This window comes from Erinaceus europaeus, chromosome 4 (genome assembly GCF_950295315.1).
Source record: "Erinaceus europaeus chromosome 4, mEriEur2.1, whole genome shotgun sequence".
In the NCBI taxonomy this organism is placed as follows: Eukaryota; Metazoa; Chordata; class Mammalia; order Eulipotyphla; family Erinaceidae; genus Erinaceus; species Erinaceus europaeus.
The window spans coordinates 134,377,641-134,394,657 of record NC_080165.1 but is presented as its reverse complement, the minus strand read 5'-3'; the positions used below and the strand labels follow the sequence as shown (position 1 = coordinate 134,394,657).

Here is a 17,017-nt window from a genome sequence, read left to right as displayed (position 1 = left end):
ATGCAAGTGCTTATTTTACTGGCTTATAAAAGCAATCAACGGGAGTCCGGCGGTAATGCAACGGGTTAAACGCACGTGGTGCAAAGCTCAAGGAGCCGCATAAGGATTCCGGTTCGAGACCCCTGCTCCCCACCTGCAGGGGAGTCGCTTCACAGGAGGTGAAGCAGGTCTGCAGGTGTCTAGCTTTCTCTCCCCTTCTCTGTCTTCCCCTCCTCTCACCATTTCTCTCTGTCCCATCCAACAATGACGACATCAATAACAACAATAGTAACTACAACAATAAAACAAGGGCAACAAAAGGGAATAAATAAAATAAAAAAATAAAAGCAATAAACTATTTTTAATATTTACACTATAGTCAAGCTTAAGGGCTTTTCATCATAAAAACAGACTGGTCGTTGTGGTAAATCTGTCCCTTTCGAACTTGATATACATCAAGACTATGTCTTCTCAAACATTTCATATTATGTTTATAATTATGTAATTAATTATATTTAAGTAATATTATGTTTTCAGAGGATTATTAGCATTGTCTCTGGTTATTATCCAATTAAAAATGCTTGAAGCTGATTTTTTTATCATGATTGGCAGTTTTATCTAGTGATAGCACAAGTACCACCACCATCTTATGGAAACTAAATTAGGGGGCCAGGTGGTGGTGCACCTGGTTAAGCACACACATTATAATCCACACGGACCCAGGTTCAAGTCCTTGATCCTCACTTGCAGGGGGAAAGCTTCATGAGTAGTGAAGCAGTGCTATGGATCTCTTCCTCTCTCCCTTTCTCTCTCCTTCTCTCCCTCTCTCTCTCTCTCTCTCTCTCTCAGTATATATCTGCCCCTCTCAATTGCTCTGTCTCTGCCCAATAATAAATAAATAAATAAAATTTTTAAAAGAAACTAAATTAGTAGTAATATAAGCTCATAGCTCTAACTAGGTAAAGTCTAAACTCTCGTATAGACTAATCTGTGATTGATTGCTAAGCTAATGTTAAAAGTTTCAAGTCTAAGAGAGTATCTTTTTTCTCTGCAAGTATATTTACTTGTAAATATAACCAAACATGAATATGAATGTCAGTAACACTCATTCACTTGAAATTCTCAGACTAACCAGTTCATCCATGATGAAGTACATTTTCTGATAAAGCCAATCTATGGAGATGGAAGAAATTAATCCTGGACCTCTGTAAAAAGCACTGAGATCAGACACATCAGACATGTTGACAGCTTTCTTCATCCATATGAAAGTTCCTTCCGAGAAATATACTGTGTGCTGGTGGATATTAACTGATATCCCTTTAAAAAAACATATATTTACACGTTTGTCATTATATAACAGCATTATATAATAGACGTCTACATAGACAAGAAATTCCCTTCAATATTTAATAATGAGATAAAATAGAAGGCTACTTGCATTTTTTTAAATTCACACACACATTAAAAAACATTTCTGTTATACTAACCTGTAATATTACTGTGCACAGCATCTGACTGAAGGCAATGTGCTTCATCTACCACATGTTTTAGTGATCTCTTTCTTAGAGAAGTTTTTCTGGATAAAAAAAGCCACTGTTCCTCTTCTTGAACTTAAAAAATATATATATCAACATAATTTAAGACAGAAAGATCATATCCATATTGGCATAAAGATCAATACTACCTTTCAAAGCAAGAGGATTAGCACTTAAAAGAAATGAATCAATTGTTTATTCCGAAGACATTGTTTTATCTATGATACAAATCACATCAATCTATAGTTGGGGGCAGGGAGTACAATGGCAATCGAATAAGATTTATGATGTGCCCACAATATTAAATGTCACACCACCATTTTCAACTGTCTTGCCACTATGGGATCTCAGTTCATAATCTTCATCCCTGAGAATATGACTGCTTAATAGAGGTGGTCTAACTCAGGTCAGAGTAGACTGTAGCATAACACACACACACACACATACAGGCACGAGATTTTTTTCACGTTGTCTGCCATAGCTCTCCTTTTGAGTAAGGAGAAAGGCTTATCAAGGAATGAAATCTGAAACACTGCAGAATTTAGCTGGGTGTTCTATTCAAGAAGATATCAATGCAATATATGTGACTAATTTTTTTTTGCCTCCAGGGTTATCACTGGGGATCGGTGCCTGCACTATGAATCCACTGCTCCTGGAGGCCATTTTTTTCCCTTTGTTGCCCTTGTTGTCTACTGTTGTTGCTATTATTATTGTTGTCATTGATGTCGCTGTTGTTGGATAGGACAGAGAGAAATCAAGAGAGGAGGGGAAGACAGAGAGGGGGAGAAAGACACCTGCAGACCTGCTTCACCGCTTGTGAAGTGACTCCCCTGCAGGTGGGGAGCCAGGAGCTTGAGTCAGGATCCTCATGCCGGCTGTTGCGCTTCATGCCATGTGCACTTAACCCGCTGAGCTACCGCCCAGCCCCCATGACTGAATACTTTTAAGGCAATTAATAAACGTTACACAATAGTCACATTGATAACAAACTTAAGCCTGCTCTATATTTAACTCAGCCTTTGGATATCATTCTTGATAACAAAAATACCTTTCCTTTCCGAGAATCTAGTAATAACCAAAAAAAAAAAAAACCCTAGAATAATGATAGTGATATCTGATACCCACTGGCATAGGCACGTGCATATTAAAATAAGGAGCAGTAAAGTCAGTAAAAGGAATTCTAGTGAAAATAGAAAATTGAGTTCCAGAATTCTGATCTTTGGATGTCACTCAAAACTATTTTTACTCCCTCCTCAAAATATATCTGGTACTTCCTAGAAATCATAGGTATTAATCATTTTGTTCATACGAATATCATGTATTCAATCTTTCAAGGCAGTTGTTAAGAAACCAAAGCCTCCCCCTATCCAAAAAAAAAGGTAATTCATAACATATTAGCAAAAGCTAATTTCATAGACTGACTAATCAAATAATAACAGGCAAATTATGAATTACAGAGACATAAAATTCTAGGGAGGCTGGGAGAAGAAGATAGCAAAAGATGATACATACTACAAGACAGGAATTAAAGCTGAAGGTTTGAAATTAGCAAGAGAGCTCACTGATTCTTGCTCTTGCTTTGCCATGCTCATGATTAACTTCAGGTACAGCCTCCTTCAAACTGAAGAAAACTCTGGTGTCTTTCTGTCTTTGTATTTCTGTCTCTATCTGAAAAAGTCAGTCTAAAGTGGTGAAGCCCCAGTGACAACAACACCACCAACAACAAAGCTGAAAGTTTTGCATGTATGCTCTAAGTGCAAAAATGTATCATAGTGGTCCTGTAAGTGGTGCAGTAGATAAAGCATTGACCTTTCAAGCATGAGGTCCAAAGTTCGGTCCGTGGTAGCATATATACTAGTATGATGTCTGGTTCTTTCTCTCTCTTCCTCCTATCATTCTCATTAATACATAAATAAATAAAATCTTTAAAATATATGTGTGTGTGTGTGTGTGTGTGTGTGTGTGTCTCAGGGGCAGGCAGTGGCGCACCTGGTTGGGTGCACATGTTACAGTGCACAAGGACTCGGGTTCAAGCCCCCGGTCCCCACCTGCAGGGGGAAACCTTCACGAGTGGTGAAGCAGGGCTGCAAGTGTCTCTCTGTCTCTCTCCCTCTCTATCACTCCATTCCCTCTAAATTTCTGACTGCCTCTATTCAATAAATAAATAAATATGATTAAAAATTTAAATATATATGTATCATAGTGGGGGCCAGGTGGTGGCACACCTGATTCAACAAACATGTTACAATGTGAAAGGACTGGGGTTCAAGCTCCCAGTTCCTACCTGCAACGAGGAAAACTTCACAAGTGATGAAGCTGTGCTTCAGGTTTCTCTCTGTATCTCTCTCTGCCTCTCTCTCTCTCTCTCCATATATATATCCCTTTCGATTTATGGCTGTCTCTATCAAATAAATAAAAATAAAAATGTTTTTTAAAAATGTATCATAGGGGTGGAATAATGGTTATGCAAACGGACTCTTATGCCCGAGGTTCCAAAGTCCCAGATTCAATACCCTGCACCACCATAAGCCATAACTGAGCTGTTCTCTGGTAGAAAAAAAGTGTATCATAGTGTTTTATACTTAAAGTAAGGGTTTTCTCAGCACGTTTTTTAAAAATACCTAATTTTTTGTTCAAAATTTTAAATTCTTCTGTGAAAGTTTTGATCTAACAATATCCCTCTGTCAATAGAGAAATTTGTCAACTCTAAGTGTCTTCACTTAAAGTTGAAAACTTACGGGGGCCAAGCAGTAGCGCAGCGGGTTAAGCACACATGGTGCAAAACTCAAGGACCAGAGTAAGGATCCAGGTTCAAGCCTCTGGCTCCCCACCTGCAAGGGGGTCGCTTCACAGGTAGTGAAGCAGGTCTACAGGTGTCTGTTTTCTGTCCCTCTCTCTGCCTTCCCCTCCTCTCTCAATTTCTCTGTGCTATCCAACAACAATAACAGCAATAACAACAATTATAAAACAACAAGGGCAACACAAGGGAAAAAATGGCCTCCAGGAGCAGTGGATTCATAGTGCAGGCACCGAGCCCCAGTGATAACCCTGGAGGGGAAAAAAAAAGTTGAAAACTTACTAATGTCGCAAAAAAGCAGTGTCTATTTGGACAAAAGAAACAGAATTTTGAAGTCCACTGGCTGACCCAGGACCTCTGAACTCTGAGCCTATCCTTACCACCCCCTCAGTTTCCATGTAACGGAATGAATAACCACTTGGCCATACCTGCTGGGGATGAAGTAGTGATGCTAGATTCTGCCTCTGGTCCTTCGCCAACTTCATTTACTGCTGCAATAGAAAACCTATTCCAAAAATAATTTGGAGAGATATGTTTCATATGGCATGGTGTGAACATGATATGAAAATAGAAATAGCAATAATGTTTCTATTTAAAAAACAATGTAGCAATACATGTATCTAATTACTTGGTGCCATGGCTCAGCACTAAAATGGTCATCAATCACATCCTTGTTTGCATTCCCCATTGAACAGTTCAGGGGGCACAGAGGTCAAAATCTGAACTCTATTATCTACATGGCCCTTTCTCCTACCCTAATTTTTAAAAACGATCATAGTAAATGCTAGAAAAGCTAACAATAACAAAATCTTCCCCCAATGGTTAATTTGTTAATTTAAAATATCATTAACAGAATTTCATGTTCTCACTGTGTTAAATGCTGGATGAAATTAAATAGTTATGTTTATGGTAGTTATTAACCTATAGTTATCAGGGTCCTTCGAACATAAAAAAAAAAATACTTAAGAATGTTTTTTTTCAGGAGACAAGGCAGTAGGACCCCAGGTAGAGTGCAGCTGCACAAGGACCAGATTTGAACCTCCACTCCCCAGGGAGATGCTTCATAAGCTATGAAATAAGTCTACAGGTGTCTGTATACATGTCTACTCTCTATCTCCCCCTCCCTTTTCAATTTCTCTCTGTCCTATCAAATGAAAAAAAAAAAAAAAGCAGGGATAGATAGCATAATGTTTATGCAAAGACTCCCATGCCTGAGGCTCCAAAAGTCCCAGGTCAATCCCCTGCACCACCATAAGCCAGAGCTGAGCAGTGCTCTGGTAAAAAAGAAAAAAGAAAAAGAAAAAGAAAAAAAAAGGAAGGGAGGGAGGGAGGACGACAGAAAGGAGTAAGGAAGGAAGGAAAGAAAAGAAAAGGAAAGAAAAGATGGCCACAGGAGCAGTGGATTCATACTGCAGCACCAGCAATAACCTTGGTGGCAATATAAAAAAAAAAAAAAAAAGGAATGTTTTTGCTAAAGATGAGGTAATATAATAAGTGTACAAACTTGAAAACCACACTAACTTCAACCCAAAAGCACACAGACAATAGAAATTTTCAAAGTGCATTTTAACCTGACTTTTAGCCTTCCTCCTTAAGTAATTTTATTATAGTTATGCTAGCAATATTTTCCTTGGAACAGTTTATTACCTGTAGGTGGTGTTTGGTAGAGTAGAGTAAAACTGAAAACTGGTTCTCTGTGTCCCTGAATCTAATTTTTGATTTCTGCTGACCAATCTTAAGTTATAACCCAAAACAGGTCCTCCTGGGAATTGGGGTGGAGCCCAGCTGACTTCCACAGTGTCTGGACTTGCGCTCTCGATATTTTTAATAAAAGGAGCTGTTTCAGGAACTGGAAAAGATAATGGTGACATAATGAGCAGAAATATATATGGGGCTTATGTTTATAAATAAGACAGAAACTGCACCTTGTTTGTTTGAGGAAGAAACATAAATAACTGTATTAGTATTCAGAATAAGTGATAGAAAGGAGATGATAAGACATCTATGAGGTTTGAGTCTTTATCCCCACACTGTAACAGTACACTACATTTCCAAGGAACTCTTTCAAATGTTGTTCCCCTCACAGCTGTGAAAGTATACAATGGGTAAACATTCTAGGGAAGAAAATAAAAGTTGTCAATAATCTCCAAAGAGCTAAATTAGTTGAAATACAGGATTGAGCCAGGTTTAGAGAAAAGATTCTGTAACAAAACTGGAGTCAATGATTAACATGAGTTGAAAGAAGTGAGTCCTAAGACCTTTTTGTTCACTCAGGTGCTGTAACCTGACAAATTTCAGCTCAAGATAGGGGTTCAGATAAGCCTGAATTAAAACCATCTGCTTCACTTTTGCCAGCATCAGCACTCTGACCCAGACTATACCTTCATTATCCCAGCTCCCAAGATCCTTTGGGATGCAGGTTGACTCTTGAGTTAGCAGCATTCTTTTCCTTGCAGTTGGGTTAATTAATTAACTAGGCATCCACTTACAGACTTTAGAAACTACCTATGTAACAAAGAATAAAAAGGAAAATAAATGGTCTAACAGCCTGTCTTTCATCCATGTTTCCACCTACTTATCATATCTCTCACCCTCTGAAATCATATCCTTTCATTTTCTCTTTTCATTGGAAGACATACTCAGGAGTAGGGTGGTAGCACAGCAGATGAAGCACACGTGGCACCAAGCGCAAGGACTGGCATAAGGACTGGCATCCTGGTTCGAGCTCCTGGCTCCTCACCTGCAGGGGAGTCGCTTCACAAGTGGTGAAGCAGGTCTGCAGGTGTCTATCTTTCTCTCCCCCTCTCTTTCTTCCCCTCCTCTCTCCATTTCTCTCTGTCCTATCTAACAACGATGACATCAATAACAACAACAATAATGACTACAACAACAATAAAAAAACAACAAGGGCAACAAAAAGGAAAATAAATAAATAAAATATTTAAAAAATTTAAAGTAAGACACACTTGATATTACCCAACTTTTTATTAGACTTTTCTCCCTCTGAACACTCCTGGCAAGTGTTCTACATCACCCCTAACCTGTTAGAGTTGGGAGAAATAAGAATAGCCTGGGCCTGAAAAGGATCTCTTAACTGATCTCTCAGTATTTCTCTGTTATAGTTGTTTCCTATTTCTCACACTCATCTTTGGCAAATATAAACATCATTGCATAATTCTTCTATTTGCACTCAATCACCTTAGTGAACATCAATGTAGAAATTATCTCCCACTAATTAGAATAAGAATGTTTACAGAAAAAAAAAACACCTAAATTTATTGTGATCAATGCCCAGACATGATCTACTCCACTTCCAGCTAGCAGGATGCCACCCACATAGCAAGCTATGATTATTGCCCCCTCCCCTCACACACATACACTGAAAGTCTGGTAAGCTTAGGAAAGTTATTCCTTACTTAATCACCATCCCACTCAGTTAAGTAATTATCTCCATATTACTTTAAAAAATTAATAATGCCAAAATTAAAATCTAATATTGCTTATAACTAAAATGAAGATATGGTCATGTGGCAGTGGAACACAAAAACAGATCACTTTGTAAATTTAGATGAAATTAAAAGTTAAGAGATAGTTGAAGAGGGAAGGGGTAGATAGCATATTGGTTATGCAAAGAGACTCTCATGCCTGAGGCTCCAAGTTCCCAGGTTTAATATCCCATATCACCATAAACCAGAGTTCAGCAGTGCTCTGGTTTAAAAAAAAAAAAAAAAAAAGTACACCAACTAGAGTTACCTAGAAGGCATATGGACTTACCTCCAGAAGAAAAGCCCAGAAACAAAAAGCAAAGTTGGCCTTCTTCATAATTTTAACTTGACTAATCAATGATTGACCTTCAAATATTGTATTTTTTCCTTTCCTGAGAAATATTCCACTAATGTTGGAGTACAGAGTGATCACTTTTAGCAAAAATAGGGTCTGTTTATTCTATTCTGGCCTGAAAAACTTCAAACATGAAGTTTAGCCAGTATCTTGTCTGCATTTCTAAGGATGATCAGAGACTTATCTGGAGAAGTAGTCACACATACCTGAATGTTGAAGCAGTGAGGGGAGGGCATTAATCAAAGAAAAGGGAAATGCCTCATCCACTATTAATCAGCTGTTCAGGTTTGCCTGGATCCACAATCTAGAGCAATCTGAAGTTCTCTACAAACAGCTGACTCTCCAGAATTGTGGGATAGGGAATATAACATGTGGCCTGAGAAAAATTCTTTCTGAGCCTCTTCACTAACTCAGCATGAGGGTGCCAGACTAGTGTGGGGGTGCCTTTTCCCAGGCACGTATTCTCTGGGTTGGAGAGAACTCGACCTCAGTGACACAAGGGAGATGACTCAGGAACCAAACACGTGGCTGTGAGGCAATTCAATTTTTTATTGATCAGAGAGCCAAGGCTTTTAAAGGGCAGACCCAGAAGTGGCAAGTCAGAAACGGAAATGGCTAGGAAAGGGGTGGAGAAAGGCAAAAGGGGCTGGAAAGCGAGGAAGTTCCTTAGCAACTGTTGTGAGGGTTTTAAATGGTAGGATTAATAATACCCTGTAGGCAGGGGGGGTCTTGAGGGTAGAAAGAAGATAGATCAAACGAATGGAATGGGTGGGGATCTTTCAGGCAAAACAATGATTATGTAGATAGGCCATAGTATCAGGAATGCAGGGTGGAGCAGGGGGAGCTGGCTTAATGTTTTAAGGAATACCAGGCTTCTAGAGGTAAAAAAAAATGCAGGGTGCTTTGTGAGGCTTCTCACAGTTTCCCGACATGAGGGCACTAAACATCTCCCTTCCCCCATGTCTGCCCCCAGGCATCCACTGCCTTAAATGTTTTCAACTTAAATCCTTTTCCTGGAGTGTAAATTCTGAGCTCAAAAGAAGAACTCTGAAAATATTCCTATATCTCTACAATTTTTAATCATGTCTGATAAAATGTTAAGTACTACAGCAACCTCCCAAAGGATATTTCTACCCTTTTTTTTTCTAGTATCTCTCATTAACTCAATCCAGTTGTTAAAATTATCTTTTGAAAGTGAATGTGGAGAAGCTGGTCATCTACTTTAAAACCTTCCTTAACTCCTAATTGTTCTTTGAGGTTCATTCTGTTCACCTATTTACTGCTACAATCTGATTTTCCATCCCTCAGATGGCCCACTTATCCCCCTAAAGAACAAAATTAGTGCAATATATTCCGTTTACCATCGTGCATGGCACCTACCCACTTATGACATGTTTTTCTCTTACTTAGAATGTGTACTACTTAAGGTTTTTCTCCTAAGAATATGAACTTCTTGATCATAGAGGTAGTATACTATTTGATACATCGTTCTGTGGCAAGCTGTTGAAGGGACCAATTAATGAAAAAAAAAGTATTTTACTTTAGTGTCTAAAATTAAACTAAAAAAGTCTTTGAAATAATGACCTTATTTCATAAGCAATATGTGCAAGGTTTACCTCCATAAGGATGAGTCCTGTAGCTGGGACTTGGAGGAGAATACAGCTGCAGCTGGGCTGTGTAAATCCAAACCACTCGAAAAACATATTCAGTAAAGGGATGCAGAGACTTCACCACATATGAGAGATCAGACACAGCCTAGATCAATAAAAGATCACAATCAGCATTTAAATAACCACCACTGTACACCATGACTGGAGAACACAGACTACTCTGCAGAAAGCAGAAGGCCTTTTATAAACTGAATGGCCCACGTCCCATCATATGAGATGAAAGGCAGGACTGGAGCTTAGAACTGGGTCATCCAGACATCAGCCTGCAGACATCCCATAGCAATTCTTCAAAAGTACAAAATGAATGATTCAGTTCTTTCATGTCTACTTCAATGATCAACATTTTTATGTTGATGTACTCAATACTTCTTTTTAAAAAATATTCTGTTTTATTTTAATGAAAGAGATAGGCACAGAGAGAAAGACCAGAGCACTGCTCAGCTCTGGTTTATGTTGGTGCTGGGGTTTGAACCTGAGATCTTGGAGCCTCAGGTGTGAAATTTTTCTCTTTTTTTTTGCCTCCAGGATTATCACCAGGACTGATTGCCTGTACTATGAATCCACTGCTCCAAGCAGCCATCTTTTTTCCATTTTTGTTGTTGTTGCTGCTGCTGTTGTTACTGTTGTTGGATAGGACAGAGAGAGATTGAGAGATGAGGAGAAGACAGAGAGGGGGAGAGAAAGACACCTGCAGACCTGATCCACCACTTTCGAAGCGATCCCCCTCATCTGGGGATCTTGAACCGAGATCCTTGTGCAGGTCCTTGCATTTCACACTCTGTGTACTTAACCCAGTGCACTACGGCGTGGCCCCTGGAAGTCTTTTGTGTACTATTTCCCCAGACCTACACTTGATATCTCTAACAATTGTTAGACAATTGCTCTCTAAACTTAACTCATGCTTCCCTAAGAGGAAGAGTCCTGGATGACCACTCTAAACAACACTTTTAACTTAGAATGACCCTCTGTGATAGCCTTCTCTGGTTCATCTGAGTAGGAATCCTTTGAGAGAGACGGGAAACTAATGACCTAAGACATGACTAGTTGGTTAGTGATACTGTGCTAAGGGAATAGTATCTACAAAAAATAATATAATTTTTCTCATAAAGTAAAGGGTTTAATATTAAAAGGTTACAGAGTAGCAGATATTAAAGTTTTTCTAATCTAACCATTCATCATATACTTGGACCTTCTCTAAAATGTCTTAATGCTTAAAGGATACGAAGTCATCAGACATTTTTAATAATATGGATGGAATTGTCTTCAGGCATATAGGTAGCTTTTAAAATTTTTTATATTTATTTATTTTCCCTTTTGTTGCCCTTGTTTTATTGTTGTAGTTATTTTTTGTTATTGATATCAGCTTTGTTAGATTGGACAGAGAGAAATAGAGGAGGGGAAGACAGAGAGGGGGAGAGAAAGACAGGCACTTGCAGACCTGCTTCACCACCTGTGAAGCGACTCCCCTGCAGGTGCAGAGCCGGGGGGTTGAACCGGAATCCTTACACCAGTCTTTGCTTTTCACTTCGTGCCTCGTGCGCTTAACCCGCAGCGCTACCGCCTGTCTCCCATAGGTAGCTTTTAATACCTCACTGTAATTCCAGCTTCCAGAAAGTTGTGTGTACTTCCACTGAATGACATATTTCACTCCAGAGATATTGGCGGGTTTCCATCTTAACGTCACACTATGATTTCCAATGGAAGAAGCAAAGGGTGCCGTAGGGAGGTCTTCATTTTCTAAGGACAAGACAAGATTCATTCACTGTGACACCATCTGCCAAAGCAAGAGAGCATGTCCCTACTTCATCTAGTGTCCTCAGCACTGTGAAGAGACAAGTACACATTCACACAATAATTCACCTGATGGATAGCTCATGTATATATTCAACTGGTTAATTGGGGCAGTGGAGGGAGGGAGACCAGAAGATAGGACAATAGGTAGAATAGATGCTTAACTACTCAGGATATAGGGTCCTGTTAATCTTAGATCATACTGAAGTCTTAGGGTGGATATTTTTGTCTTTGGGGAAAAAAAAAAACACCACTGAGATTTTGATAGGGACAGTTTTAAATCTGTAGAGCACATAAGATAGTATTGGCATCTCCTTTTTTAAGATTTATTCGTTCCTTTTCTTTTCTTTTTTTTTTTCTTTTGCCTCCAGGGTTATCACTGGGGCTTAGTGCCTACACTATGAATCCACTGCTCCTGGAGGCTATTTTTTCCATTTTGTTGCCCTTATTGGTTTTGTTATTATTTTTATTGTTATTGCTGTCATTGTTGGACAGAGAGAAATGGAGAGAGAAGGGGAAGACAGAGAGGGGGAGAGAAAGATAAACACCTGCAGACCTGCTTCACCACTTGTGAAGTGACCCCCCTGCATGTGGGGAGCCGGGGGCTCCAACTGGGATCCTTACTTGGGTCCTTGTGCTTTGCACCATTTGAGCTTAAGCCCTTGTGCTACCGCCTGCCTGTCCCCCATCCCCCATTCCTTTTCTAAGAGAGAGAGAGAAAGAGAGAGCACTAAACTAATCAGGCATATGTGGTGCCAAGGATCAAACTCAGGCCCTCACACTTGCAAGTTCTGTACTCTACTCCTCTAGTTATTTCCCCTACTACACTATTGATATCTTAACCATATTAAGTCTTTAAATCCATGAGTGTTGGTTATCTCTCCACTTATCTACATGCTTCTCATTTTGTTTCAGAAATTTTTCAACCAGTTTTACAACTCTTCCATCTTTTTGGTTAATTCCTGAGCACTTTCTTCTTTTTGGTGCTATGATAAATGAAATCATTGATCTCCTTTTCAGATGGTTTGTTATTAGTACATATAAATGAAATTGATTTTTTGACTGCTGGGTTTATATTTTGCTACTGGTAGTTTGCTGAATTTGTTTTAGTTCTAGAAGATTTTGTGGCATCTTTATGATACCACATGTACGATCCTATCTGCAAAAATAAAGATATATTTATTTACTTGATAGAAACAGCCAGAAGTTGACAGGAAGGGGGAGATAGAGAGAGGGAGAGATAGAGAGACACCTGTAGCACTGCTTCATCATCTGTGAAGCTTTCCCCCCACAGGTGGGGACCAAGAGCTTGAACCTGGATCCTTGTGCATTGTAATATGTGCACTCAGCCAGGTGTGCCACCACCCAGAAAAATAAAGATATTTTATCAATTAGATATATTTTATTGGAAACATCAAATTTGGATATTTTTTTCTTGCCTTACTGTTCTAAACATTATTGTGTTGAATGAAAGTGGCAATAACAAGTGTTCATGATATTAGAGAATAAGCTTTATGGGAGCTGGGAAGTGACACAAAGACCCACACAAGGATCCAGGTTCAAGCCCCGGCTCCTCACCTGCAGGAGGGGACACTTCATAAATGGTGAAGCAGGTCTGCAGGTGTCTCTCTCTCTCTCTTTCTCTCTCTCTCTCTCAATCCCCATTTTCATCTCTCCCTCCCCTCTCAATTTCTCTCTGTCCTAGCCAGTAAAATGGAAAAAATGGCCACCAGGAGCAGCAGATTTGTAGTGCCAGCAGCAAGCACAGTGATAGACCTGGAGATAAATAAATAAATAAATAAATAAATAAATAAAAGAATAAGCTTCACTATGTAAAGTACTCTGCTTGATGAAACATGGTGAAATTATGTAATAAACTTAAAATGGTTACTTGAAAATTCCCCTGACCTCCTTCCTTCTGGTGAAAGGATACATAATTCTAATCACACTAGAAACTGAATTTGGACTAATTAAATTCCTCATTACTAAAATGATTTGTGATCAAGAGAAAAAATAAAGGCATGTTATCTGAGAGTTTAACTCACAGATAAGTATAGGGAAACTCTACTCTGTTTGTTTGGTTGGTTGGTTTCTTGATTTTTAGATAGAGACAGAGAGGCAAGGAATGAAAGAGACCATAGCACTGAAGCTTCTTCAATGTACTGAAAGCTGGGCTTGAAAGCTAGGTCACACACATGGTAAAGAAGTATTCTACCAGGCAAGGGTAGATAGCATAATGGTTATGCAAAAAGACTCTAAAGCTTGAGGCTTTAAAGTCCCAGATTCAGTCCTTTGCACCATCATAAACCAGAGTTGAACAGTGCTCTGTGGAAAAAAAAAAAAAGTATTCTATCCAAGTGAACTATTTTGCCAGCCCTTTATGTGTTTTTCATTTGTAATTCACTTTTGGCTACTATAACCGCATCTATAGAACAATTTTACTTTTCCTTTCTTTCATAGTGTAACAGGATTCATAGCAGAAAAATAAACTATGGAATACATGGAGTAAGAGTCCAAATATGAGGGGCGCCAACAGCATACAGAAGAAGAACCAAGAGGCAACAGAAACGAAGTGATGGAGAGGTAGAAGGAAATGGCGTTCAGGACACAGAAAAGCATGCGTGTATTTTAAAACCTTGGTGATGTATATGAAAGAAAAAGATGTAAAGGACATTTCTTCTAACATATTGAGGCATAAGTGGAACAAATTAAAAATTAACCTGAATTTGAGCCCAGGTCCTTGCGCACTGTAGTGTGTACACTTAATTAGGTGTGCCACCCACTGCCTGGATTCATTCCTGCTTCAATTTCAATATTGTTTTCCTCCCTCTTTTGTTCATTATTTCTTACATTTAACTGCATAATTAAATAAAGTTGTACTCCGTGAAAATAAAAAAAAAAATTAACCTGAATTATATACTACACTTAATTTTGGCATTAGATAACTGGGTTAAAATTGAGCTGGCGTTTTTTTTCTTTTCATAATTGTCGCCAAGGTTATCTCCAGAGCTCAGTGCCTGCATAACAAATCCACTGCTCCTGGTGGTCATTTCTCTATCTATCTATCTATCTATCTATCTATCTATCTATCTATCTAACTATCTATCTATCTCTTTTTTCTTTTGTTGATAGAGTCTGAGAAATTGAGACGGAGGGGGATATAGAAAGAGAAAGATCAAGACACCTGCAGCCCTGCTTCACTGCTGGTTACTCTTTCCCGCTACAGGTAGATGCCTGCAACTTAAACCGGATCCTTGCACATGGCAATTTGTGTGCTCTACTGGGTATGCCAATGCCAGCCCTCTGTCTTTCAGAATGGCCTCCATGTTTAAAATTATTCACTGTTTCATGTATTTGTATTTTATCAGATTGGTAGGTTGGACATTATATGAAGGAGTTTTATTTCATTTTATTTACTTATTTTATTGGATAGGACAGAGAGAAATTGAGAAGGGGGAAGAGAGAGAAAGAGAGACACCTGCAGGTCTGCTTCACCACTTGTGAAGCTTTCCCCCTGTATGGGGATATGGCAGGTCGAGCAGGGTTGACACCCTCATAATCTCTCTGAGACCAGTAGGAGCTCACCCAAAAATGTCTCCCTGCCCCTTCTCCTTCTCCTCAGCCGGCCTTGATTCTGCACCTGGCCCAGTGGCAGGAGCTGTTTACCAAAAACTGTTGCACAGATTATAGTTAAGTTTCCATTTCCCGCAGACAAAAGGATGTGAAATTCCTCAATAGATTAACCTTTGAGAATGCATCAGCCTTTGCCCCAGCCTGTTCCTAATAAGACCACAAGTTCCCTGTTCTCAGCTTGTTCCCACTTCATGATATTGACCTTCACAATGATTGGTCCGACCATACTTCTTTTTTTTTTTGCCTGCTTGTTTGAGTATAAGAATACCTCTGTGCAGGAGTCGGGCAGTAGCACAGTGGGTTAAGCACAGGTGGCATGAAGTGCAAGGACCGGCTTAAGGATCCCAGTTCAAGCCCCCAGCTCCCCATCTGCAGGGGGGTCGCTTCACAGGTGGTGAAGCAGGTCTGCAGGTGTCTCTCTTTCTCTCCCCCTCCCTGTCTTTCCCACCTCTCTCCATTTCTCTCTGTCCTATTCAACAAAAATGACAATAATAATAGCTACAATAATAAAAAACAACAAGGGCAACAAAAGGGAATAAATAAATAAATATTTAAAAAGAATACCTCTGTGTAATGTAATAAACACTCTAGCCCATGCTGTAGTGTCCAGAGTGGTCACTGCATGCTCACCCCCACATTGGCCTGTTCTCCTCCTCCCCTACAACACCTCTCTAGTGGCCAATAGACTGGTGGACATGGGGTGGTCAAGACAGGCCATCCAGAGCTTGCCCCACACATGTACAAGTGGGGACTGGGGCTTGAACCCAGGTCCTTGTCCACTGTAATGTGTGCACTTAACCAGTTGCACCACCAACCAGCCCCAGTGAAAGAGTTTGTAATCTTTACATGAGCACAAGTTCTTTGTGGAGTATCTAGAGAAAGCCTCCTTACCCAGCACCTCCTCTTCATATGCACCTTCCGCACTACTGCACCCAATCTCGCATGATTCTCTCTGTGAGAGATAAAGAGCATTCTAGTTAGAGCAGTCTTAGTATTGCTTTTGCTGGTTTTCAACTAAGCTTTGAAATCAAAATTCCTTGTATGTGAGGATGCCTGAGTATTAATCATTTCCGTAGCTCAGCTCTGGCTACAGGTGGTGCCAGGATCACACCTGGACCCTCTTTCATGCAAGTCTCATGCACAACCACTACACTGCCTCCCCAGCCCTCAACTATAATTCTTTTTTTATTAGTGATTTAAAAAATTATAAGATAACAGAGGTATGTTGGGCCTTAAAACCAGCCCCACCCCACTCTGCTCCATGCTCCATTGCTGACACTATGGTCTATTTACATAATCATTGTTTTGCCTGAAAGATCCCCACTATGTTATCCCCTCAGGGTATTGCTAATTCTCACCAGCAACAGTTGCTAAGGACGCTTCCACCTTCCCAGCATGCCTTTTGCCTCTCTCTACCCCCTTTCCTAGCCATTTCCATTCCCGACTTGCCATTTCCGGTTTTTATCCCATAAAACCCACTTCTGTTCCTGGTTTCACTCTCTCTCTTTCTCTTCCACGTCCTGACCTGGATAAGGGCTGGTGTGCATAGCGGGAGGTGGCCATTTTGCTAGTTCCACATGGCCTAAACCCGCTATGCTCACAGCCAACTCTGGGGTGTCCACATGAATAAAGATTTGCGTTCCCGCTCCAGCACGAGTTCCTGGTCTCTTCTCTCTCCAGTGACACTAGCCTGACAGAGGTATAGTTCCACACCGTTCTCACCACCAGAGTTCTGTGTCCCAATTCCCTCCACTGGAAGCCATAACAGTTCC

The 17,017-nt window shown here is 39.9% G+C and overlaps 1 protein-coding gene across 1 annotated transcript in view; it reads right to left on the bottom strand.

The window, feature by feature from the left end:
• Positions 1-17,017, bottom strand: part of ROS1 (ROS proto-oncogene 1, receptor tyrosine kinase) — a 140,672-nt gene that overhangs the window by 104,915 nt on the left and 18,740 nt on the right. Inside the window, exons 5-11 of the mRNA XM_060190561.1 lie at positions 16,137-16,197; positions 11,410-11,558; positions 9,768-9,906; positions 5,959-6,160; positions 4,740-4,816; positions 1,467-1,589; positions 1,112-1,296 (exon numbers count right to left, since the gene is read on the bottom strand). Coding sequence (XP_060046544.1) covers positions 1,112-1,296; positions 1,467-1,589; positions 4,740-4,816; positions 5,959-6,160; positions 9,768-9,906; positions 11,410-11,558; positions 16,137-16,197 — 936 coding nt within the window. The remainder of the gene's footprint in view (positions 1-1,111; positions 1,297-1,466; positions 1,590-4,739; positions 4,817-5,958; positions 6,161-9,767; positions 9,907-11,409; positions 11,559-16,136; positions 16,198-17,017) is intronic.